Source organism: Camelus ferus, chromosome 12 (genome assembly GCF_009834535.1).
Source record: "Camelus ferus isolate YT-003-E chromosome 12, BCGSAC_Cfer_1.0, whole genome shotgun sequence".
Lineage (NCBI taxonomy): Eukaryota > Metazoa > Chordata > Mammalia > Artiodactyla > Camelidae > Camelus > Camelus ferus.
In genome coordinates this window covers 3,720,307-3,744,704 of record NC_045707.1, presented here as the reverse complement: position 1 = coordinate 3,744,704, position 24,398 = coordinate 3,720,307, and the positions used below count along the sequence as shown (strand labels likewise).

The 24,398-nt window shown below is 57.6% G+C and overlaps 1 protein-coding gene across 1 annotated transcript; it reads right to left on the bottom strand.

Moving 5' to 3' along the window:
- Positions 1 to 451: 451 nt before the first annotated feature.
- MICALL1 (MICAL like 1) lies at positions 452 to 24,312 on the bottom strand. Its single transcript, XM_032492212.1, is given in 18 exon segments — positions 452 to 1,838; positions 2,872 to 2,918; positions 3,115 to 3,229; positions 5,778 to 5,851; positions 6,004 to 6,094; positions 6,233 to 6,359; positions 6,980 to 7,114; positions 9,752 to 10,167; positions 11,570 to 11,774; positions 11,776 to 11,947; positions 12,590 to 12,647; positions 13,912 to 14,357; positions 15,523 to 15,626; positions 15,628 to 15,666; positions 16,788 to 16,876; positions 18,872 to 19,013; positions 19,464 to 19,512; positions 23,814 to 24,312. Coding segments are annotated over 18 exon segments (2,577 nt in total). The 5' UTR covers positions 23,960 to 24,312; the 3' UTR covers positions 452 to 1,716.
- Between the last annotated feature and the right edge of the window lie 86 nt (positions 24,313 to 24,398).

Here is a 24,398-nt window from a genome sequence, read left to right as displayed (position 1 = left end):
CTGGTTTCTTTTGAAAAATGGAAAGGTCAGGGCCCACTGGGCTGACATCCCCACATGCTACATTTGACTTAAGGGAAAAAGAACCTCCCCATCTGGCTGCGGCATATCCACCCCAGATCACCCCAGTCCCCACCACCAAGTCCCCTGAAATCAAGTCAGCCTGACGGAGCCCAGCCTGGTTCATGGGTGTCACCTGCCTGGCCCCTGGAAGGTACTGGAGTTGGTGACCCCAGCTCCAGGTCCTCAACAGGCACGTTTGGAAGGAGAAGCCGGGCTGCACAGGTGTGGGAGCCACCTTCCCTGCAGAGGAAGCGGTCCTGCTGCCGTCGGTGGCAGCCCGTCCACGCCCTCCTGGGCAATCAGACAGGCGGGCCACGAGGCGCGGCCAAGGCGGGGAAGACAGCAGACCTGGCGAGGGGAAGGCGCCCCAAGGCTGCAGGACACCAGCAACTAGAGGTGGTCTCTGTTTATTGTCAGTGAGGAAAACCCTCTCAAGTTAATACAGTGCGATCTTTCCCCAAGAGGTGTGCTGAGGGCAAGGGGCCCTAGACACACCCCAGACATAGCTTAGAGCAACAGTGCTTTGACCAAGAGCTGCTGGGCACATTCCCGGGGGTACGGTGGTGGTCCCCATCCGCGGCTCCTCTCCCACAGCCATCCCAAGGAGTGAGCAGCCATCAGTCCTTCGGTGGGAGAGAACGGACAACAGACGAACATGAGGAGACACGCTAGCAGTGACCACCCAGAGTGGGTGCACCATGCCCCAGCCCTGAGGTGGCGGGGAAGGGCGGACAGGAGGGCCAGGCTACCGTGTGGTACAGGACCAGGATTAGCACCTACGGGCAGCACACCCCTGCTGCTGATCTGGCTGAGGGTCAGGGATCAGAACTCCCCAAGGCCCATCCTGGGGGACTCAGCATCCAGGTACCCACCCACCCCAGCACGGCCCCCACGTCCTGGGAAGTGAGATTTCCTGCAGAACAAGGGGAGATGAGGGAAGAACCTCCTAGAACTTCCAGGAACAGAGAAAGGGATTTGTCCATCAGGCCCATTCGCATCTGAGGACACAGTAACTACCTCCAACTTAATTAAGAGACTTCATAAATAGAGCTCCTGAGTGAGGAGAAACAGAGTCAGGGCCGCCCGCACTGAAAGGAAGTTTCAGAACCAGGACCAGGGCGGAAAGAAGCCAGTGCAGCCGAGCCCTGCTCGCCGGCCTGCAGAGAGGGGAGAGCCCATGAGGCAAGACACCCAAGCCGGAGGGCTACCATCGGCCCAAAAGACAGACCCAAAGACTCTGACAGGTAAGGCTCCCATCTGGGTGCGGCACAGAGAGAAGAGGGTCCAAGGAGCTGCCCGGCTCGGCAGAGGCTGAGCGGGACGAGGGGCGGGTGTGCTCAGCGGCTGCCGCTCCCAGACCCAAACCCAGACCCGGACCCGGATCCGGCTTGCTCCTGGGGACGGTCACAGCATCGGGAGTCATCAGAACCAGGCTGGGCGCAACTGAAGCCACCTGGGGCTCAGAGGAGAGGGAAGAAAACTCTTTGGCCCAGACCAGGCAGAGGACCCTGAGGAGGGAGAGGCTGTCACCAAGAAGCCCCCTTCCCTTAAGTCATCTTTCCTCTCAGCTGATCCTGAAGGCAGCGGGGTGCTCCCAGCAGAGCACAGCCCAGGGCCAAGCCAGGAGGGGTGGGGCCCCCAGCTGGCGGCACGCTGTCAGCTCTTGTCCCCAGGGGACTTGCTCTTGGGGTCCCGCTTGTTTCCCAGCAGCTTCAGCACCTTCATGGTCTTGAACTTGCCCTTCTTCTTGCCCTCGGGTTCAACCTCTTTCTGGAACTCTGCAAAAGGGATACAGGAGTCCATCAGGGCAGGCCGGGGGTGGGGGCAATGGCCAGGAGTGCTGGCCCACCTCCGCCACTACCTTGCCTGGAACCATGGGCACGTCCCTGCACCCTTCTGAGCCTCTGGTTCTTCGTGTCTAAAATGCGACATACCCTCCCCAGTGTTTAGGCAGGATTGGGAGACGAGCACACATGAAAGCAACATGGGAGCCCCCCAGCCTGGCGTACGTCCATCTTTAAAAGGTTCAGTTCCCCCAGGCTGGTGCCCACAGCTCTGCGCATTACAACACAGACGCTGACAGTCAGAGCTGGAGAAAACCTCAGAAAATCATCCGTCCCAGCCCCAACTTATTACAGTTGAGGAAAATGTGGGTTTTGAAATGGACTAACACCATCCTAGCTCTTTGGAGGTGTCAGGCCCCGGGCTAAGGGCTTTCTATGCGTTATCTGAGTCATCCTCAGCACACGCCCGGGAGGTGGGTGCCTCTGTCACCCAGGTCTGCAGATGAGGAGAGGAAGCATAAAGGGGTGAGGTGGCCGGCTCAAAACCATCCATCTGGGAAGCACCAAAGCTGGGACTGGAATCCAGTCTAGCTGGAGCCTAGACTTAACCACAGGCCACAACATGAGTCACTGGTGGAACCAAGATTAGGCCCAGATCTCCTGCCTCTCAGTCCAGGGCTCTTTTAACCATTTTAGGCAGTATCTTATCTGCAGGAGGGATTGCTCTTTGAGCCCACAGACCCCTCCTAAGCCAGCTGTAGATCTCAAGGAGGAATGCAGGGTGTAAGGTAGATGCACCCTGGGAAAATGCTCCCATATGCCGCCATCCTCCCCTTGGGTACCAGGGCATCCCACACCCACCCTCCTGGCTGTAGGCTGGCTGGCCTTCCTACACCTGGCCTTCGCGGCAAAACAGAGGCTAGGAGTTTGCACACACTGTCCCTGTAGCACCCGCTCCAACCCTTTGTTCAAACTGCCCCCCACCCTCCAGGAGTTAAGTGGGCCAGGGCCCCAGGAGGGGCCTCACCTTTCTTCTTGATCATGGCTTCTAACATCTTATCTTCCTCTTCCTCCCTGAGGTGAGAAAGGGAAGCTGAGTGTCCCACAGGAGGAAGGACCAGATCATCTCTCAGTCCCCTCCAGACATGGAGTCCACACAGGGTGAGCAAGGGCACACTGGGACGGCTGGCAGTGAGGGCAGAGCTGGCCTGCCTGCTCTGGACTCTGCCCCAAAGGCAGCCCTGGGGAACCCCTCCCCCGATCATGTCACCTCTGCCGGTCCTCATCTAGGCAGTTGACGATGGCGTTGCGCTGCTCGATGAGGGTCACGAGCTCCTGCATCAGCACCTTCTCTCGGCCCCGGTCCTCCTCTGTCCAATCCTTTTCTGCCCAAGGGGAGAGTTGGGGGACATGAGTTCCAGGAAGCAAGGAACCAACACCTAAGGGCTAAGGGTGGCCAGGACCAGCCCTACACTAGACACCACGGGGACAGGGAGGAGGCCCCAGATGGGTGGGGATTGTAAGGAGAAATGAAGGCTGTCGTAGAAGAGATCAAGGATCCCAGCCTGCCTACCGAAAAAACTCTGCAAGGGAGCTCTGGGAAGGCCGGCACACACGTGTTCTAACGGAGACCAGCAAGTGCCAAAGAGTTTCCTGCTTATGTTCATTCATTCATTCAACAAATGCTCACTAGGTGGTTTCTTGGGGGAGGCAGGATTCAGGCTGGGCCTGCTGAGAGCCTCCAATGGTGGGCTGGCCAGAGTGGGGCAGGGTGGGAGATAACAGGGAAACCCAGGGGTCCTCATGCAGGAGAAACAACATGACCCAAGTGGCATACTGGGGCATTCATATAATGCCATGAAGGAAGGCAGACTAGAGGGGACCCTGTGGACAGGAAGCCTAGCCAGGAGGTGTTCCTGATGTCTCATACACTTGCTGCCCCTCCAGCCTCCTCTCAAGAACCCTCAAGAGCCCGAGCCATCCCATAGGACCACCCTCCAAGGCCCGGCACCTGCAGCTTGGTAATCCTCTCACCCAGCCCACAGACTCCCCAGGAATGGATGCCCACACTTGACCTTCCCTCCAACATCTGCCACCACAGGCCGCCTCATCTCAAAATAAGCATCCTGAGACCCCTGAGCCATGACCCAGCCCCCTACCGCCTCAATTTGCCCAAACTCTGGAGCAGTTGGCCCAGCAGAATTCTGGGGATGACATGGGTTTCAGCGTCACCACCTCAGTTCACATCCTACTTTGCTACTTCCCAAATCTAGGGCCTGGGTAAGTTACGTCCCAACCTACATGTGGGAAAACTGAGGCTTGAGGAAGTTAAGTCCTTGACCAGAATCACACAGCAAGAGTAAATATGAAAATGAATATATGTATGTATATGCATGACTGGGACATTGTGCTGTACACCAGAAATTGACATATTGTAATTGACTGTACTGCAATAAAAATAAATAAATAAAATTTTAAAATAATAATAAATAAAACACAGCAAGGGTAGAACCCAGGCAGCCTGACACCCCCAAGCTACAGCCCTTATGGTGACCTGTGGGTCTCCAGCCCACCTGGGGCCTTATAAACCATCTCACCCTCCAAAGGCAGCATCTGGGACAGGATGACAAACTCCAGTCCACCACACAGAGGGCTGGAGAAGCAACACAAAAAGCCCAGGACCAGGCTGGCCTGGGGTACAGAGGTGCTGCGCACACCCTGGCCACAAGGTGTCGCTGCGGCTCCCTCTGAGTGACAGCCATGCCCCAGCCTATGGAGATGGGAGTGACTCATAGATGGTAGGGCTGGGCTGGGACATTCTGTGACCTCCCTAGGGACACTCCTGCCTCTGGGTCTCATCCAGCCTCCCAAGCTCCCCACTCAGTAGAAAATCAAGGCCACTGTCTCAGCAGGCAGGAGAGGCTATGTGCAGGGACAGGCCCAGGTCAGAAACGTGTATAGAAGCCCAGCTCTGTCACCAATGGGCAAGACTCTCAGCCTCGCTGGCTCTCCATTTCCTCATCTGTCAGATGGGAACGTGAATGCCTACTACCTGGGCCACAGGAAGTGGTCAAAGGCCTTGTCTTCCGCCGCTGGACACTCCCTACTCCAGCTGTCTGTCGGCTCACTCCACATCCTGGTCCCAGACCCCAATTCAGCCACATAATAACTATCAGCCATCAGCCCCTCAGAGGGCACAGAGCCTTTCCACATCCACTGTCTCCTGGGCCTAAGAATACCCTATGAGGTGGGTACCCTTCATCCCTGTCTTACACATGAAGTTCAGAGGGGCTAAGAAAGCTGCCCCAGGTCACCTAGCAAGTTAGCGGCAAGACCCAGGACTGTCTGACTCCCCACCCAGGCCCTCCTGCTGCTCCCCCCCCCCATTCTGAGCACATCCCATCCCTCCCTTCCAGAGTTACTCTGAGCCACACTGTGGGGGCCTTTCTACCACTCCTCCTCCCACCAGCAGTCCTGCTGTCCTCTGGCCTAATGGCCATGAGCTCAGAGCTGCCCCTGGAGAAGCACCTGCCCTCCCTCGATCATCGGGGCAGCCCTGGGCCCTGGAGCCTGACCCCTCCCCGCTGGGGTGCTGCCCAGCCACACATCTCAGAGAGTCCGTGGCCCAAACAGGCCAGTCTGCTCCTGGGCGTGGTGCTCCCAGCAGGCCTGTCATCCCACACCACACATCATACCCTCACACTAGCCATGCTGTTCCCTCTCCTGTCATGGTTCGAGCCTATTTATCACCTGTTAGAACCCAGACAGCACCTCCTGGCCCTGTCCTCTGGCCTGTTCCCAGAGCCTGCCTGCGCACCCCCATCAGGGCCCTGTCTGCCCACTTCCCAGCCCGCAGGGGAAGAACCTGGCCCACTCTTCCATGTCACCGGGCCCCAGGGCGGGTGTCAGGGGTGTGGGTGTGACCGCACTCACCTGGCTTGTTGAGGAGGCACCGGAGCTCATACTCCACATCGGCCTGGCGCTGCTCCAGGTTCTGCTGCTTGAAGCTAGAGCATGAGAATAAGGCAGTTATTAGGTCTGCCCAAATCGCCTGCCCTGAGCTCTCGCGATGAGGGAAGAAGGTGCAGATTCTCAGTCAGTCCTAAGCTCCAAAGATTCTGGGGAGGGGAGCCAGGGGCCAAGGGGAGGAAGGACTCACACATAGATGAGCTCGGACTCCCGCCGGACCAGCAGATGCTTCTCGTGGATGAGCTTGAACCAGTCCACCAGCAAGTCATCCTCACGGCCCTCTGGAAGCCAGATGCCCACTGAGACCAGGGCTGGAGGCAGTTTCTCCCTTCAAAGGAACCATGGCGGCTCCTACACAGGGAGAGAGGCTCCCCCCACCCATCTAAGTCCCACCCACAGGCCCCCTACAGCTCCCACACCGTTCACTCCCCCACGCAGCTTCTCCTCCAGCATGACCCCACGGTGTTCCAGGGCATCCAGCTGGCGCTCGATGGTGTCCATCTCTCCGTGGATGTCCTCCTCGGGGATGTACTGGTCGGCCTGGACCTGCCCGACAGCACCAAGTCACCTGAAGGACACAGCCTGCCCTCCCACGTGCCTGCTGCCAGAAGCTTGCCTCTTCTCTCCAGCCAGCACTGGCCACCACAGGCCCAGGCCCCAGCTCTGTCCCACACCCGTGTGGCCAGATACCAAGATCCCAGTGTGGGGAGGGGTGGGTGCAGAGATAGGGCTTGGTCCTAGTGCCAGCAGGCACACCCAGAGACACAACTTCCTGCCTCTTGTGGCAACTTCCTCCCCCTCTTCTGCCACTTCAGAAAAGATATGACAAAGTAAGAGAATGACCCTATTAGAGAGAGAAATTGAGAATACTCTAAGCCGGTTAAGTAGAAGTATGTCATGTGAACACTTTGATCCTTGAACTATTATTAGTAACAAGCTAAATGCATCACCCGTTGCTTTCGGCTGAGAGCAGCTGATCTGCTCAAAATCCCCCTGGCTGCAAGTTACATCTCCCAGCTGGGCCTCACAAGCATCTCCTTCCTCCAGCACCTGAGGGTAGCTGCCCAGACAGCCCATCCTGTCACAGAGTCCCATGGGAAGCCTGAGTCGGCCAAGGGAGGAGGCCCAGGCTCAGGCAGCCAGGTGTCCGGGGTTCCCAGCCGTACCTTGCGTTTGATGAGTGGGAAGCCGTGTCCTGGGGCAGGCGGTCTCGCTGGCTTCGAGCCCTTGGTGGCCTTCTTTATGGTTGGGGACGCTGTGGGTGATGCCTTCCGGTTAAAAGGATTCTCCTTACAGGAAGACTAAAGGCAGGAAGACATGACAGAAGGTAAGTCGGGGCTGGGGGCAGGAAGACCCTGGCAGCCTGATCACCTGGGACTACGGCAAGCAGACCTGTCCCCGGGGAAGGAGGGTCCGGGCAGAGAGGGAACCTCCCAGCATCTGGTCTCTGAGGCACTCAGCCATCCAACAAACACGTCCATTTCCCAGCGCCTCCCTTGTGCACCTGCTGCACCAGATACTTTTCTACACCAGATACTGTTCGAGCCTCACAACCACTTCATAAAGTGGGTAGTGTGAAGCCCACTTCACCGCTGTGTAAACTCAAGTTCAGAGAGGTTAAGTAAATCGCTCAAGGTCACGCTCCTCCCAGGGGCCCAAGCTGGGATGAGACTGTTTCAGGGTGGGGCTGGGGGCAGTGGTCAGGACATGGAGTTTAGGGTCAGACAGAGCTGTAGTAGCTCATTCAGGCCTCACAATCTCCCTTTTCCCAGCAGGGATTCCAGGGCTCAGAGGGGTGAAGCCCCTTGCGTAGGGCCGCCCAGCCAGGAAGTGCAAAAGCAGGGATCCCTCCTTCCACTAGCCGGAAGAGGGAGGAGGAAGGTAGCTCCTGCCCTGCCCAGGAAAGACTCACATCCTCTGCTGCCCCCTAGGGAGATCCCTGTCCTCTTTGAGGCCAGCACAGCCGGGCAGGCCCAGCCCTGGGACAGGCCCCGCCTGCCACACAGGCAGTGCCAACATTTTCCAACCACTTGTCCCAGCTCATCGGAAACAAAGGCATCACCTGAGGCCATGGAGTCCTCCCAGGAGTGATCACCCAGCTCTCCAACAACTGCGGGGAGGAGGGAGGAGCCCTGCTCACCTCACCTGTGCCAGCCCTGGGAGAGATTCTTGCAGGTTGGAAGGTGTTCTGGGATCTGAAGCAAGGAAAGTGCCAGGCCAGAATCCAGGCACCATAGGGAGACAGACCTGCCCAAGGCCCCTGTCTCCTGCCCCGCTGCCTCTGGGATTCTCTCTGAATCCTGGGATTAGGGTTGGGGCACCCCAAGAAGGAAGCCCATGTGAGGTCTGCCCCCACCCTGCTCAATTACACCCAGAGGGGCCCAGCAGGGCCAAACAGCCCGAAGGCCTCCAGCCCCTCAAGGGTTCTCAGCCTTTTCTCAGCCACAGAACTCCTTCAAACCAACCTTTCACAGACCCCAGGACAGGAGACAGATGTTTAAAGGGAGCTGCCTGTAGGGGGGAGGGGAGAGGCATCCAAAATCCACTCCCTCCCCCACCTCCCACACCAAGGAACCCTGGGACTCCTCAGAGCAGAGAGAACCAGAGAAGGGATGGGGCCTTCTCCAAGTCACACAGCAGGTGGGTGGCCGACCTGGACAGGAGGCTGTGGCCTGGGCCAGGGGAGGCTAAATAACCTTCAAGAGGAACACAAGTGGAGGCTGGGCCAACAGCTCAGGCCCCTCCGCAGACTCATCCTCTGTCAGGTCGGTCAGACCAGGACCACAGCCAGCCCACGTGAGCTGTCCTGCCACCCTCCACCTGGGGCTGGACGAGTCTTGGGCCCTCAGAGGGCTGCAGGGCACAGAGGGTGGAGGATCAGAACCTAGTGGCACAAAGAGGCCACGGCTGCAGGAGAGGTCCCCTTGTGAACCAGGTGCCCAGAAGAATATCCTGACCCCTGTGATGCCCTATTCTTGAGGTGGGACTGAGAAACAAGTGCTCCCCCAGCCCACAAAGGTCATCTGGAAAATGAGCTCCCAGGGATGGGTGCCCAGCAGACCCTCCACGTGCCTACTCAGCCCAGAGAGGAGACGGAGCCCGGGGCGAGCCTGGGAGGGGGCCTGGAGAGGGGAGCCCAGAGCAGGGTCTGTCTGCAGCCCAGGAGCTGCACACAACAAGCACTCAGTAAATCACTCCACTTCCTATGGAGGGCTGACCACCCCTCACTACAAACTCTGCACATAGCAGTGTAGTCATTTCAGTAGCCCACCCCGACCTGACTGTGAGCAGCTGAGGGGCAGGGACCACCACAGCCACATCACCTCCGGAGCCCAGGCCAGCCCAGTGCGCACAGGAGGCACTCAATGAACACCAACTGCCCCGTTCTACAGGAGGGGAGACTGAGGTCTCTGGAGAAGGAAAATGACCCCGAGAAGGTAGTCATCCCCTCCTCTCTGTGCTCTACCCCAGGGGACCTTGTAGAACTCAGCTGGGCCTCTCTCTCTGAGCAGAACGTGAGTTCCTAAAGGGCAAGGACAGGGTCTCAATGCCATCCTGCCAGGGTCTGGCACACACAGGGCCTCAGTGAATGGAAGGGTGGACAGAAGGATGTGTGATGAACAGTGGCTGGTGGACACTCCCCGAACGGGCAAGTGCCTGGACACAGCAGGTAAATAATAGCTAGGGCCTCAATACGCGGAGGGCCAGACAGGTAGACAGGGGAACAGATGGATAGGAGGTCTGGCCAATGGATGGCAGGATAGAGAGACGGAGCTGGACCTCAGTGAATGGAGTGGGGAACGGGTAGCTGGCCACAGCCAAGGTCACCCAAGAAGCTAGGGCCAGCAAAGATGGAAGGCCCTGGACACTCCTGCCCTGAGACCAGGCCCACATCCACTGGACAGGACAGCAGCTTTGAACAAGGGTAAGGCACTCACCTTTACCTGGAGCTGCGGGGACAAGGTTCCAGGGGAAGGTGCAGGGCTCTTGTCTCCAACCAGCAGGAGAGGGGTGGGGGCAGCGCCCCTGCAGGGCTTGACTGGCAGGGGACCTGGGCTGCCCCCAGTACTGGGGGCAAGGCCAGGGCTGGCTTGAGGTGTCCGGTCCACGCTGGGTTGCACCAGCTCCCCAGAGGAAGACAGGGAGGAGTTGGTGGAGAGGCTGGCAGAGGTCCCAGGGGTGCCAGGGGCATGGACAGCAGGCTCTGAGGAGCTCTTGGGCACAACTGGTGGCTCTAGAAGCTCCCCACTGGGGGGCTGGCTGGAGCCCTCGGACGACAGGCTCTCCACGCTGAGGGCTGGCGACGGGGTGGCTGAGGGTGGCTCCGAGTGTGACAGGCGGGAGGCGTGGAGAGCTGCGGAAATGAACGTGTGAGTGGGTGCCATGTGAGGGGCAGGGGCAGGGCTTCCAGCCTCGCCTAATGTGCTCTACTCTCGACAGAGCTGCAGGTGGCCCTGGAAACCCACATCCTCCACATTCAGAAAAGCAAAAGCCCAGAGAACAGCAAGTACATGGTAGGACCAAGGTCACTGGCAGACAAATCATCCAAATTTATCCCACGTTCCTCAGGCTCTGATGGGCCACCTCGGGACATGTCCATAGCCCTGGGTTTCTTTCCTCATCCGGCATGGCTGCGGCCTCCACTTCCCCTCCCACGTCCAGTCTGACCCAAAGCAAAGCCAAACTGAAAAGGCAAAAAGCCTCGCTTCTGTCTGCCCTCTCCTCTGCCTCCGACCTGAGAGGGAGGAGTGGGCAACCCTCGCAGTGGCCAGCTCGCGGCCAGGCACTGCCCTGTGCCACCGTCATCCTCAGGCAGATGATGGATAAACCATGTGTCAAGGTATCATCTGCACTTTCCAAATGAGGCAACAGACTCAGAGAAGACAAGGGCTGGGACTGGACCCAGCTGTGTCTGACTCAAGAGCTCATCCCATCGGCTGCATCCCTCGCTCGCCCACCACCTCCACTGGGCCAAGCACACTCAGCGGGAGGGTCCCAGGGTGCCAGCAGGGGCCCGAGCAGGGAGCCTGGACCACCTGAGCTCCTGCCTCTGGTCACCTCCCACATGCTGTCAACCCCACTGTCTGAGGGGCTCCCCCAGAGGTCTTGGAGGCAGCCGGACCCCAGCTGTGGTAGAAGGTGACCAGGCACAGGGCCCAAGGAGACTGCAAGATGGTGAGAGGAAGTGCTGGGCGGAGGGAGACACAGCGCCCTGCAGCTGGCCCATCACCCCCATTTTCCAGATGGGGAGACTGAAGACAGACACAGAGGAGGAAGTGCTCAAAGTCACTAGTGCCATGTCATGCATCCAGGTCAGAGCCCGAGCTGCCTGGTGACTGCAGGATAATGACTACATGGGCCAGTTTGGAGCTAACTCTTGCCGCATGCCTCCCGAGACCCGATACTGTGCTGAGCACTTCAGTGGATAACACATTTAATTCTCACAATAGTCCTGTGAGGTGGGTTATGGAAAGTTAAGAGCCTGGAGTCTGGACCCTGGGTTCAAATTCTGCCTCCACTGCTTAATCGCTGTGAGGCTTTGGGCAAATCACCCTTTCTGTGCCTCAGTTGCCTCACCTGTCAAATGGGGTATGATACCCACCTCACAGGTTTGCTGTAGGATTAGTTGAGGACACATATGGCACCTGGCCTGGAGCGGATCCCTCTAAACCACAGGCCCTTCCTCGGCCCTGGGCTGATCAGATGCCCAACCCCAGAGTCCCAACTGTTGGAGAGCTTCCAGGAAAGGCACTCACCGAGGGGGGACGCACTGGGTGCTCGGGGGGCCGGGCGCTTCTTTGTCTTTGGGCTGCTGGTCGGGGTGATGCCATACCAGGGGTGCAGGGACTTGGGTGTGGACTCCGGGTGAGCCAGGGCAGGGCCGGTGGCCACACTGGGTGCAGCTGAGGGCTCTTCCTCCTCCTCCTCAAAGGGGTTGTAGGGTTTGGGCTCCAGGGCCAGCCGCCTCTGAGCCCCGTGTGGCCACCTCGTCCACACCTCCGTTCTCCACCTGCCTGCTGTCCCGGCCTGGCGGCGGCCCAGGACTGCTGCTCGGGGGTGGGGGAGCTGGCTTCTTCTTTGGCTCTGCCTGCACCAGCGTGATCCACGGGGGGTCCTTCCTGGGGGCTGGCGACCTGGACGGAGGCAGGAAGAGGCAGAAATCATTAGGAGGCAAGGACAGCCGCATCCTCTCCACAGGACAGTCCTGAGTCCTCAAACGGGGTGGACGAGACACCGTGCCCTTCTCTCCCACCCCAGCCCCATGGGGCCAGTCTGGTACCAAAGCTGAAGAGACCTGGGGATCCTCTCTCTTTCTGTCTGTCTCTCCATCTCTGCCCCCCTCTCTCATGGACCATACAGGGGAAGCACGGCTCCCAAAGAACAGCTGGGAAGAGATGTCCTCGCCTGTGACGCAAGGTCCCGGGGGTGGAGGAGCTGAGCCAGGTGCACAGCTGTGCTTTTCTGGGTCTTTCTGTACTCTGCTGCTGATTCTCACACCTCTGGCAGCGAGGCCTAGGCCCCCCACATTACAGAGGCAGCAGAGGCTTGGAGAGGTGAAGGGACCCCAGAGGCAGCCATCTCTAACAGGCACTGCTGCCCACAGGAAAGGGGACCCCAGAGGAGCCACAGGGAAAGGGGATACAGGCACAGGCTCCTGCTGGGGGGTGCGGGTGAGCTCTGCCCATTCTTGAGAGGCTGTGCTGGTGGGTCACAGGGCCTTGTTACCCATCCAGGCCCCAAACAGGGCCCTGAAAGCCCCTCAGGGGCCAGCATACCTCTCTGACAGCTTGGGCGTCCCTCTGGGCTTGGGGACGGGGGGTTCATGCAGCCTCCCTAGATGGGAAACGAGAGTGAGACAGGCCTTCATGAGCAGCAGAGTAGGGCACCCGGAGCAGGCCAAAGTGCCGGCCTCACCAAGGAGTGCCCTATCTTCACACCTGGTGGGCCCTGGACTCCACGGGGCCATGGCAACCTCACCTGGACCCTCATACCTCCTCGGCCCAGGCCTCAGGGAGACGAGATAAGCACCGAAGGTGAAAGGTAGAGAAGGTCAAAGGGGAAAGGCCAGGACACCTGGAGACCCATCTGAATTTCAGTTAAGAAGGGGGAACCCAGGTGCCCTCTAACACTTCCCCACAGTGGACAGGAAATACCGTCTCAACTCAACCCCAGTGTCACATCCTCCTGGAAGCCTCGGCCTCCCAAGTATCCTCTGTGAATCCCACAATAGTCTCTGCTTCCCCCTTCTTAACAGACTTCTACATTCTACTGAAATCCCTGTGCCCGCATCTGTCTCTCCCTCGAGGCTGGCAGCACCTCAAAGGCACAAAGAGGTCTGAACGGTATCTCCATCCCCAGCGCGCAGCTCAGGAACAGGGCCTCCATGAGAACTGAACTGAACAGAACTGAAAAATCCCAGAGGTAGACCCTGGGAGTCTCCCTCCCCCAGGTCCCCACGGATAAGAGCTGCCCGGCCCATCTCAGGTGACAAGGAACCTCGCTTCCATGAGCTCATGGAAGCCCAGGGAGGTCATATGGGAAGGTCTTGCAATGAGGAGGCGGGGCAGGGTCTTCGCTGCAGTTCAGGCTAGCCTGGAGAGCGCCCCAGGGGCCCATCTGACCAGGGACACACCCTCCCCTGTCCCCTGCCCCGACTTTTCCTTGCCTGACATCCACACATGGACAAGCACATGAGCTGGGTGAGGGAGGGGAGGTCACCTGAGTGTGGACACACCAAGTCCCAGAGACACTCACTCGGGACACAGGCACACACAGCATGCACCCACTACACACCCCAAAACTGAAGCATACAAGACAAACACAAAAAACACAAACACCCCAGCACACACAAAACGGGGCGGTCCAGAGCTGGGGTCCGTGTGCCCCCAGCATGGAGAACAGGGCATGCACAAAGAGGACTCAGTAACTATTTGCTGCACCAATTCATAACCTCAGCACCACAGTCATCCCCTGCACATACACAGCACACATAAGCACAAACAGATGGTGTGACCCCACGAATACCAGCAGTGCACACGCAAGATTAAATGCCAGACACACTCCACGAGCTCCCAGCCCCAGCTGGACTGTGGCTCACCGTTCACCAGGCCGCCGCTGCCTCCCTGCTCCACCAGGTTCTCATGCTGCAGACTTGACCGGGGCCGGGGCGTAGGGGGCGTCGGGGCTGTGCTCTCGGAGGCCTTCCTGGGAGCAGGTGTGGGGCGGCTGGCCGGGGGGTTGGCCAGCTCTTGTGGTTTGCCAGGAACACGAGGCTTGGTGGGGATCTGGGGCCGGGTTTCAGGGCTGGCCTTGGGCAGGTCCACCTCAGCCCCTGCAGCCACACTAGGGCCGGGGCCGCCTCCCTCCACATCCTTGGCTTCTTCTGGAAGATGCTGCTGCTTTGGCTGTTGGGGGGGTCCGGGCCTGACCACCGACCGCCCACCTGGGCCCAGCCTAGCGCAGTGCTCTGCACACACAAAGGTGCCCTCCTCTGGCCCATTCTTGTACGCTCCAGGGAGCAGGGTGCTGGAGCACCGTCGACACCTGCCAAGGAGAAAGGGGTGGGGTGGGGAGGTCAACTTAACCAGGCAACCCAGTCCAGGGTGCTGGATACCCCTCCTGCCACAGCCAAGGCTCTCCCTCCCCTACTCCCAACCTTCAGCCTGGACCCTGTCTCAGTGCCCAGGACTTCCCATCGGAAAAGGAAAACAGTAAATGTCAGAATCATAGAACAATAAAACCCCGGGAAGTCAGCAACACAAATTGTGAAACACGACTTCAGTTTCTGCTGCAAGAGGAAGCAAAGGCTTCCCCCCGAACCTGGAGGTTCCCTCCACTGTGCGGGCCGCCACTCATTAGTGGCTCAGGAAATCAGTTTAGTGGTTTTCAACCAACCAGGTTTTTTGTTTTGTTTTTTACTGAAATAGAATAAAATAAATACATCAGAGTGTCTCACACTTGTTTTCTGAAACTCTAATTCCAGTTGTACATCTATTTACACAAGTTTCATTTCAGGGATGCAAGCACAGCTGGTCACACTGTCAAACATTTCTTACTGGGGGGGGTCACCATAAAAAGTTTCTAAAACGTTGCCCTGTGGCCAGACGTGACTGGGTTGATGCAATGGTTCCCTTTCTCAAGAATTTTCCCCCCTGACACCTCAGTTCTGCAGTCAGGTCCCTGGGTTTCCAGGTCCAGCCACTACACACACACACACACACACGCACCCACAACTAAACCACAACTGAATACTCGCTGTAACTCTCAGTCACCGGTTTCCCTCGAGTATTCAATTGCTTTGCTGATGTTGTTTTTAATCACACGTAAAATGTTTCATACATTCTCTAATAAGCTACTTATATTTTCCCTGCCTCTTACTCCATTTGTTTTAAACCTGGCTTCCCCTGGGGGCCACACACTGAAAGCAAGTTATTACTGAGATTTTTTTTTTAATCTTTTCTTTCTCCAATTGTTTTTAAAGCACATTCTGCTCCTTCAGCACCATTAGGTACTTAGTCTCAAAGAGCTCTGGCCCCATTTCTCTCATTATGTGACTAGCAGGACTTCTCCTCTCACTCAGCCTTAGTCTGTTCATCAGGAAAATGGGGATAAGCAAGATGCTTCGGCATGAAGAGCCTGGCAAGAGGTCGGGCACACGTGGTGCTGAATCCATGGATGCTCCCCGCTCCCAGGCTCCCCAGCCACTCACCGGAAGCAGTGCCGGTGGTACAGCTTGCCGTCAGCCAGGTAGCGCTGCACCAGGTGCACATGCTGCTGGCAGGCCGCGCACGTGCTGCTGGGCGTCCGACAGGCAGCCTTGCTCCGACAGGCTGCCCGAGGAGCGCTCCTCGCCCTGCAGAGAAGGACGTGGGCAGACTGGGGGCAGGGCAGGGTCACCAACCATCCTGTCCCAGAACACTCCCCTGGTTCCCCACTCTAATGGGGGCCGTCCCCTCAAGGGTGCACAGTGCTGACTGACTCCATCAGAGTCCCGGAGGGGCAGAGGGTGGGAGGCTATCACTGTTTTGTAGATGAGGTAACTGAAGCCCAGAAAGGGGGAAAGACTTGTTCAAGGTCACTGAGTCAGAGTGGAAACATAAAAATCCTGACTTCCAGTTTCTGGGGACTTCCCTGCCAGAAAGGCAGCTCCTGGATGTAGAATCCCTTCCCGTGAGCTGCTCCTGCCCCTCTCCAACCCGGTAGGTGGGCTTTCCCTGACAGTTGACTGTCCTCTTAGGCCCACCTTGTCTGCCTTCTCCGTTTCCCCAACTAGAGCCAAGGAGATTTAAATCCCAGCTTCTCAGCTTCTAAGCACCGTGACCTTGAGCGAGTTGCTTTCAACTCTAGGCTTTGGGTTCCCACCTGCCAAACAGAACCCTACCCCTGCCTGTCTCAGTCCTGCACACCCTCACTGGGCTCCCACCCTGGGCCAGCTCCCTGTCCCTGAAGAGCTCCGCCAGCAAGGAGCAGATAGGAGCAGATGGGAGCAGCTGGGGAAAGCCCTTGAAACACAGTGAAGTGCAGTCCAGATGTGAAAGGCTGGTGTCACCCCCTAAGCATCTTGGAGCAGGAGACTGACAGTGTGGCCTCTACCTCCCAGCTAAGAGACTTTGGACAAATGAACAAACCTCTCTGAGCCGCAGTTTCCTCATTTGTACATCAGGACACATAATACCAACCTCCCAGTGTTGTTGAGAGGATTAAACAGAATCACACCAGGAAGTTAAAAGCTCTTTCTCACAGGCCCTCAAGGGGAGTGTCTGCTGTGTTGTACATTTAAGTCCTGTCAGTCCCTTGAGGGAAAGTCAGTCCATGGATGCTCTGTGCCCCTTCCCAGGCCTGCGATCCCCTGCCCCTGCCCTGGCCTCTGAGACTCTGCTTCTGAAGCCAGTGGGAAGGGGCCGAGAATGTCCTCTGATACTGCTATGGCAGTCATACCCCCACCTCGCCCTCCCACCCCCAGCCTCTGCCTACCTGAGCCCTGTCTCCTGGTTCCGTCGGGGTGGGCCCTTCAGATGGTGGGGAGGACGATGCCAGGCCCTTTCTAGCGGGTGAGACACCAGCTACCAAAAGACAGGAAAGAGACTCAGGCATCTGGAAGCCCTGGAGTCCCAGGAGGCCCAACCTGGCCTGAGATTTGAGCTCCACTGCCACCACTTGTGGGCAGGCCCCCCGATGCAGTGGGAACAGGCTCCCACTTCACACAGGCCAGGGGACGCCTCCACCTCTGAGCTCAGCGCCAAGGGCAAGCCACCTAACCTCTCTGAGCCTCCGCAAAGTGGGACAGAGGCCCCCACCACACAGGGCAGTGTGAACAGCAAGGCACCAGCCCAGTCCCAGAACCAGCAGTGCCCAGTATGTGAACGGACGGGCAGCTTCCTTCCTGCCAGGCTAAGTGGGCCCAGAAAATACAGAACAGGACCATCTGGAGGCGTCTAACAGCCAGCTTTGCCTCCAGCGTTGGAACACCACGCTGTCTCCTCTGGTTGAGCAGCAGGTGGGATAAAAATGGTTTGTATTTAGGGGCCAAGTTGTACAAAAAACACAAACTGTGCCTTTAGGAACAAGAATTCCCCGTAGGCCCGGGGGGTGCTCTCAGGGCACAGTGCAGGGAACTGGGCCACCAGGGCACCTGCACCCCCAGGGTGTTCAGTGAGGACCCAGAAACGGAGCGGGCACCACCAACAGTATTACTGAGGGTCTTCCCTGACCTACCCACCTGGCAGGTCCCCGGAAAGTGGCCTTCCAGAGAAGAGCTTAGTAAAGAAAGACTGGAGTTTGGCAACATGGAACCTTCCAGAAGGTAAGACTGAATTGTGATTCTAGGTGAGCAAGCTAAAACTCTAACCAATGGAATAAAAAAGTAATAATGCGGGGAGGGTATGGCTTAGTTGTAGAGCACATGCTTAGCATGCACAAGGTCCTGGGTTCAATCCCCAGCACCTCCATTTAAATAAATAAATAAACCTAATTACCTCCCTCCCCTCAAAAAGGGGGCTTTAAAAAAAGTAATAATAATGGTAACCTTGAGTCTTAAATTAGGGCCAGACACAGGTTCACATTTCCTCATTTACTCCCATCAACCCTGTGAGGTGGGCACTGTTGCTCTCACCAGGACAAGAGGTGACCATGTGGCCCACTCTCACCCAGACAGCAAAGGGCAGAGCCAAAATGCTGAGTCCACACTGCCTCTCACCAAAGACTTGGCAGTGGAGAAATACTTTTATCTTGACTTTTGGTAAAATACACATCATGTTATTGGTTGTTATAACATTAATCCCTAGTATTATCTGGGGGAGGGAGTAGATTATTTTAATTTTGAAGTTTTTATGCTTTTTCTATGTTCCAAATTTTCTACAGTAAGCATGTTTTAGTAAGAAAATAACAATCCTGATTTCAAAGAATACTTTTTTAAAGAGATGGGCTGAGACTGTCCTGCACAGAGAGCAGAGGCAGGAGAAAGGACTGACATGGGACAGGGGACGGGCAAGGTGCCCACCACCCACACAACCTGTGACAGCAGTGACACAGCGCAGGAGTCAGGACATCTGGATTCAGATTATGTTTTCCTGCTGTGTGATCTTGAGCTCCTAGATTCCCCTCTCTGAACCCATTTCCTCTGTGTTCTCAGGTCTTGAAGGTCACTGTTGGGAACACAGTGCACAACAGCCCTACAGGATCACTTCCCCACCAGAGGAAAAACTCCAGGGAAGTGTCTGCAAACAGGAAGTGAGGGTGGGTGCCAGAGAGGTGAACTCCCAGGCAGCGGATGACCTTGCCCTGCTCTGTCTCCTCTGATGTTATTTGCTGTTACGTATTTGTTGTGTCTTCCGGACAAGGCTGTGAGCTCCAGGAGCACAGTGATCTCAGTCAAAACTGTACCCCAAGGGCCCAGCACAGTGTTATTTTACTCAATAAATATTTCAGCAAGTGAATGAATGATATAGTGAATGAATGATGGGCTGCCTCCTGGCGCCTGTTTGTAGCTCAGAAAACAATAGGACATATCCCCAGCCCCACCCCCAGGCCAGCCTCCCCAGAGGGTGCACCCCTCTCACCTTGACCGGGGCTAGCAAAGTGGTTGTAATACTGGGACACGTAGGTCATGATACTGAGGCAGTCGGGGACACTCATGGAGACCATGTCATTGGGGTCCAGGAGGGCAGGGATCCCCAGCTCCTTCTCGGCCACTTCAAAGGCCTGGGGTAGGAACAGGTATGAGAGTGAGGGAAGGTCTGGGGCAGAGGCAGGTAAGGGGTGGGGATGGGAGCAGGTGCAGGGGTTGGGGAAAGTTGGGAGGTGTGCAGAAGCAGCCACAGCAGGAAGAGGAAGAGGAGGCAGGGTCAGTGGGCCCCTCTCCACTTAGACCCAGCTTCCCTCAGTAGGATGAGGGGGATCAGGGCAGGGGCAACTGTAGGCTCCCCCCAGCTCTGGCCTTACACTATGACCTAGAGAAGGGGAAGGCCTGTGCTCCAGACACAAGTGAGCCAGAGGGAAGCAGGTGGACAGGGAGAGGAGCAACCAGGGCCCCAGTGCAGGGCAGCTCATCTGGGAGCTGGCCCACAAGCCCTGGCCTGCAAGATCTCCATCCTCCCACCCCACCCTCAACACACACAGCCTCCTGGGCTTCTGTCTGTCTGGGGGACTTACCAAACGGTTATTCTCGAAGACATTGTCCTTGGAAAGTGAGTCAAAATCTCTGCAAGAAGCAAAGGGGAGGAGGAGCACTGAGGAAGGCTGGGGCAGGGGTGTGGAGTGACCAATGGAGGTGACCTCATCCCAGCCCACCTGGGCCTCAGCAGGGCTGGGGGAAGGCTCTGTGGACTCAGGAGGAAACTGAGGCAACAAGCACATCTGACAGAGTCGGGGCTGCCAGGTAGGGCAGAGGATGAGCTCATGGCCTCAGGAGGCCTCCAAGCAGAGGCTGGAAATCACTCAGAAGGGGCGGAGCTGAAGTCTGATCTTTAAGATTATCCCCAGGAAGCCAAGTCCTGACTCAGTGGCAAAGACAAAACTAAGACCAGGACCAATGCTGGTAGCAGGGATATCCATGGATTGCTGACCCCATGCCGGGCACTGGGCTGAGCTTCTGTCTTAAATTTACTCTATTTTCAACTCTACTTGGCAGGTATTTACCCCATTTTACAGACAGGGACACTGAGGCCCAGCGGGTGGTGGGGAGGCCACCTAGCCCTGGGAATCCACATTTCTGGTCCTTTCACTGCATATTACAAACCTGGAGAAGCCACACCAACTTGCCAAATCCCTAACCCAGCCTGAAAAGGAATGTTGTTTTAATGGGGCCAGGAATAGAACAAGTCTGAACTAGACTAGAAAGCTTATACTCTCCAGAGCTGCTGGCACTGAATGGCTGACCCACCCTGCTGGGCCATTCCTGGGGGCACTGTCCCTGGGGGAGCAGTGAAGGGTTTCCCAGTTTCTAAGCTGGGACAGGTGAGAAGTGGTAGGGCCTCCTGGGGGACCCTGGCTTTATTTATCCCCCTCCCCACCTCCCCGCTCCGGCTGCTGGAGTGGCGAAACCAGCAGAGGAGGCCCGGCCATCTTGCTCAGCAGCCTCCTGGGTGCACCCAGTGGAAGCCTTGTCCTTCTATGGCTGAAAACTGCAGCCTGACTGCCCGAGTCGTGGGCCCAGAGGCCGGAGCAGGCAGCACCAGCCTCCAAAGTCTGGGTCCCAGGCACTTCTGCTCTTCCGGGCGAGGCTGTGGGGCCTTGGGCAGTCAGCAGTCCTTGCCGGCCTTCATTTTCCCATCTGCAAACTGGGGAAAGCACTCGTACCAACTTCCAGGCTGGTGGGGAGGACTGGTCGAGTCTGGGTTTGGTAGAGGCAAGCCTCACAGACACAAAAGAGCCTCTCCTGCCCTCCTGACCCCTAACTTCACCAGGCAGAGTCCATGGTACAGCGAACCCTGGACCAAGGCAGGAAACGGCAGCTTGCAAACCCCAGGAGGTGCTCCAAGGCTGGGTGGACTGAGGAGGGAGATGGGGAGGGGACTGTGTATGAGTTCAGCCCCTGTTGTCACCTCTGGCGAGACGCTTCCTTCTCCCCTTAGCTGGGTCCCTGACTCCTCCCCTTGCTTTGCCACTGCCTAGAAGTGTGACTCTGAGCAAGCTACATAACCTCTCTAAACCTCTGGGACACTGTGAAACCAGCTCAGCCTCCAACAAAAGCTTGTTCTGAGCACGAATGAGACAAAAGCAACTTGTCTGGGAGTTTATTTCAGTCTCCCCAGTAGTGTTCCTAGAAGGCTGGGGTCACATTTTGTTCTCCCTGTGAACCCAGCACCCTACAGTTCCCTGTACTTAGTAGGCACTCCATAAATGTTTACTGAATGAATAAATGCTGGAAACAATGTGAAAACTGTAAAGGTCCCCAAGATACTTCGATTTTTTTCCTCCAGCTTCTTCCCCCTCCCCTAGCTTCATCCTGAATCAACATCTGGACTTCGGGAACAGATATTTTCTGAGAGTCTTCAAAGGCCTGGGAAGTTCTATTTGGCTCTGGGGGAGATGAGGAATACAAAAATGAAACCCACATGGTCTCTGACCTCAAGGGAGCTTAAAGATGCTTGGACGGGGGAGGGAGAATGAACCGGCCCACAGCTCCAGGGGCCTGAACCCCTTTCGAAGATGATTCTTACCCTCACACCTACGTCACCCCTATTTTCAGGGAGGTCCTCCCCTACCCATTGCTGAGGTCCTCTCTATGCCTTACGTAGGACCTGGGCCTCAGTTTTTCTCCTGTACAATGGGCTGGCAGCCCAGATGCTGGCCTGCCTGGACCTGATCCTGGATCTCTTTTCAGGAGGGAAGCTGGCCTCCACTCCACACCAACTCTAGCTACATCCCTCCCCTGCTTAAAACCCACATGACTCCCCATGACCCCATCCACCCCCCTTAGCCAGCAGGAGATCCTAAGCACTCTGGCCCAGCCACATCTGGCCCTCCCTGCCATGTACTATGGACTCCAATAGCGCTGCCTATGTCTATGACCACTCAGGCGGTCCCCTCTGCCCAGAACACCCTTCCCTCGGCCCTGACCTGCCTCCTGCTGTCTCCTATGACTATGTGATGTCTGAGAGGCCTTCCCAGCCTAGCCATCTGATACAGCACTTCCCACATGGAGTTATCAGCACTATTTATACCTCTGTTACCCCCAGAGGCTGTGGGAGACTGTGTGGGGTTTGTCTCTTGGTTGGTTGGTTGCTATTTTCATTAGCAGGTACAATGTCCAGCACAGAGTACCACTCTGCAGACACTTGGGGAATAAATGCAGGAATAAGACACTTTCATCCTCCCCTACTGCCTAATAACACTACTTATAATAATTAATGTCAATTGAATGTTCACGATCTCATTTTATGCCCACAACAATCCAGTGACGTGGGTCTTATTATCAACCCCACTTTACAGATGAGGAAACTGCTGCCTGGAGGTATCCAGTGACTTTCCCACGGCTGCACACTCAGCACATGGAGGAGCTGACCGCAAACCAAGCAGCCTGCACTTTGTGCTGGCAGGCTCAGGGCGGTCACGCAGCTTTAGCTTGACACCCAAGTCCTTTCACACACTGGCCCTGACCCTGCCTCACCGCCTGCCTCCCAGCCAAAGCAGAAGACCCCTCTGCTCTAAGGCATGGGTCCAATTTGGGTGCCCTTCTCGATCCTTCAAGCCCCGGCTCCTGAGCCCCCGACCTCGTGTCACATGCCTCAAAGCAGGCAGCAGCCCACCTACACCTTCAACTCATCTCATCCGCTTCTGTGTGCACATCCGCCAAAACCCTCTCCACCAGGGCCCACTCTAGGGCCTACCCCACCACCCCCAGACATTGTACCACATGGTACAGAGCAACTAAGTGCATCTACACCATCGAATCCTTGCCTTCCTTTCTTCCCTCCTTCATCAAAGCCTCCCAGGTGCTGTCCTTGGGGGGTGCAGGTCTGGAGGTGGAAAAGACACACAAAGACTGCAGAATCTGCCAGGCTCACGGAGCCCTGTCCAGGGGACTGTAAGCAAGACAGGCCAGGACCGTGACACTTATCCTCGATTTGCAGATGAGACAGGAAGTACAAGGAATTGTGGATGCCAGACAAACTTAACTCAGTGTTTTATGAATGAATGAATGAATGAGTGAATGAATGAATGAATGAGTGAATGAATGAGTGAATGAATGAATGAATGTAAGAGGTTCCAGGGCCCAAGGAGAAAGTCGAGATAGAAACCTCAAGTCAACTGCTCTGGGGTCTGAATAAATTTTCCCATGGAACCTCACTGGGCAGCTGGGGTGAAGAAGAGGCCATTTCACACCCTGGAGCAGCCCATTAGGGGTGTCAGTTGGATCCTAGGAGTCTTCACTCAAGTAGCCCTGCCCCACTGTGGTCAGCAGGGCTGTGGGGCACACCTGGGGAGGCAGGTCTCGGTCCTAATGGAGTTGGAGGGGGTTACATCCATTCATCGGACCTCTGCTAACCACGGGTCTCCTCCTGTGCTAGTGCCCTGGAGACAAGATCCCATAGGGGAATCAGAGACGGATTCAGACCAAGGGGGCCCCACAGAGGAAACAGGCCTCAGTGTCTCACGGGGAGGAGGCTGCTCAATGCGCCTGTTTCAGAGTTTAGTATAAGAAAGGCCCAGAGTCCCCGAGAAGGGCTCGGTGCCCCTTGAGTCAAGGCCTCTGTGTTCCTCTGACGGAAATCAGTGCCCTGTGGGCGGGGCCAGGGCCAAGGCAGAGGGACCAGCACGGGGGGCTGGTTCAGTGTCCCAGTGGGCGGGGTCAGAGAGGCCAAGTGGGGGAGGGGAAGCCCTGGGTCGGAGGGTCTCAGTGTCCTGCGAGGCGTTGGGGGCCAGCCGGAGGGTCGCCGCCTCCGTCTCCGGGGGCGGCGCCAGCCACCGCCCGGGCTCCGCGTCATTAAGGGGGGCGGGGGTCCCTAGCTCGAGCCCGCGCCGCCCTGCGCCCCGGCCGCCCGCCCTCCCGGCACTCACAGCAGGTCGGGCCGGTGCCGGTGCAGGATGGCGCAGAAGGCCAGGCCGTCCCGGAAGGAGCTGCTCAGGTCGCGGATGTCCACGCCGCGGTAGCCCTCGCACTGGCGGCGGCACCAGGCCAGCAGCGCGCCCCGCGGCCCCGCCATGAGCGCGGGCTCGGGTCCGGCTCCGGGCGCCGCCGGGACCGGGTTTCACCCTCAGGCTCAGCTCGGGCCGGTTTCCGGCTGCGGCTGTGGCTCTGTCGCTTCCCTGCCCGGCGCCTCTCGGAGCTCCGGGCGCGACCCGCGGGCGGCGGGCGGGGGGCGGGGAGGAGGCGGGGCCGCGGCCTCGGTGTCCTCGCTTGGGCTCCGGCGCGGGGTCCCGGCTCGGCTGCCTGCTGCCCGCCCGGCCCTGCCCGGACCTGCCCGAGCAGCCGCCGCCCGCGTGGCCCGGCCCCGCCGGCCGCCGCCTACTCACCGCCGCCCTCTACCCTCGCTGTGGGCCGGCCGCGGGCGCCGGCGTCCCGCTGGCCTCGGTCCCCGCCCGCCGCCGCCGGGGAGCGGGGAGAGGGCGGCGGGCTGGCGCCCCACCCAGCGGCGGCTCCGC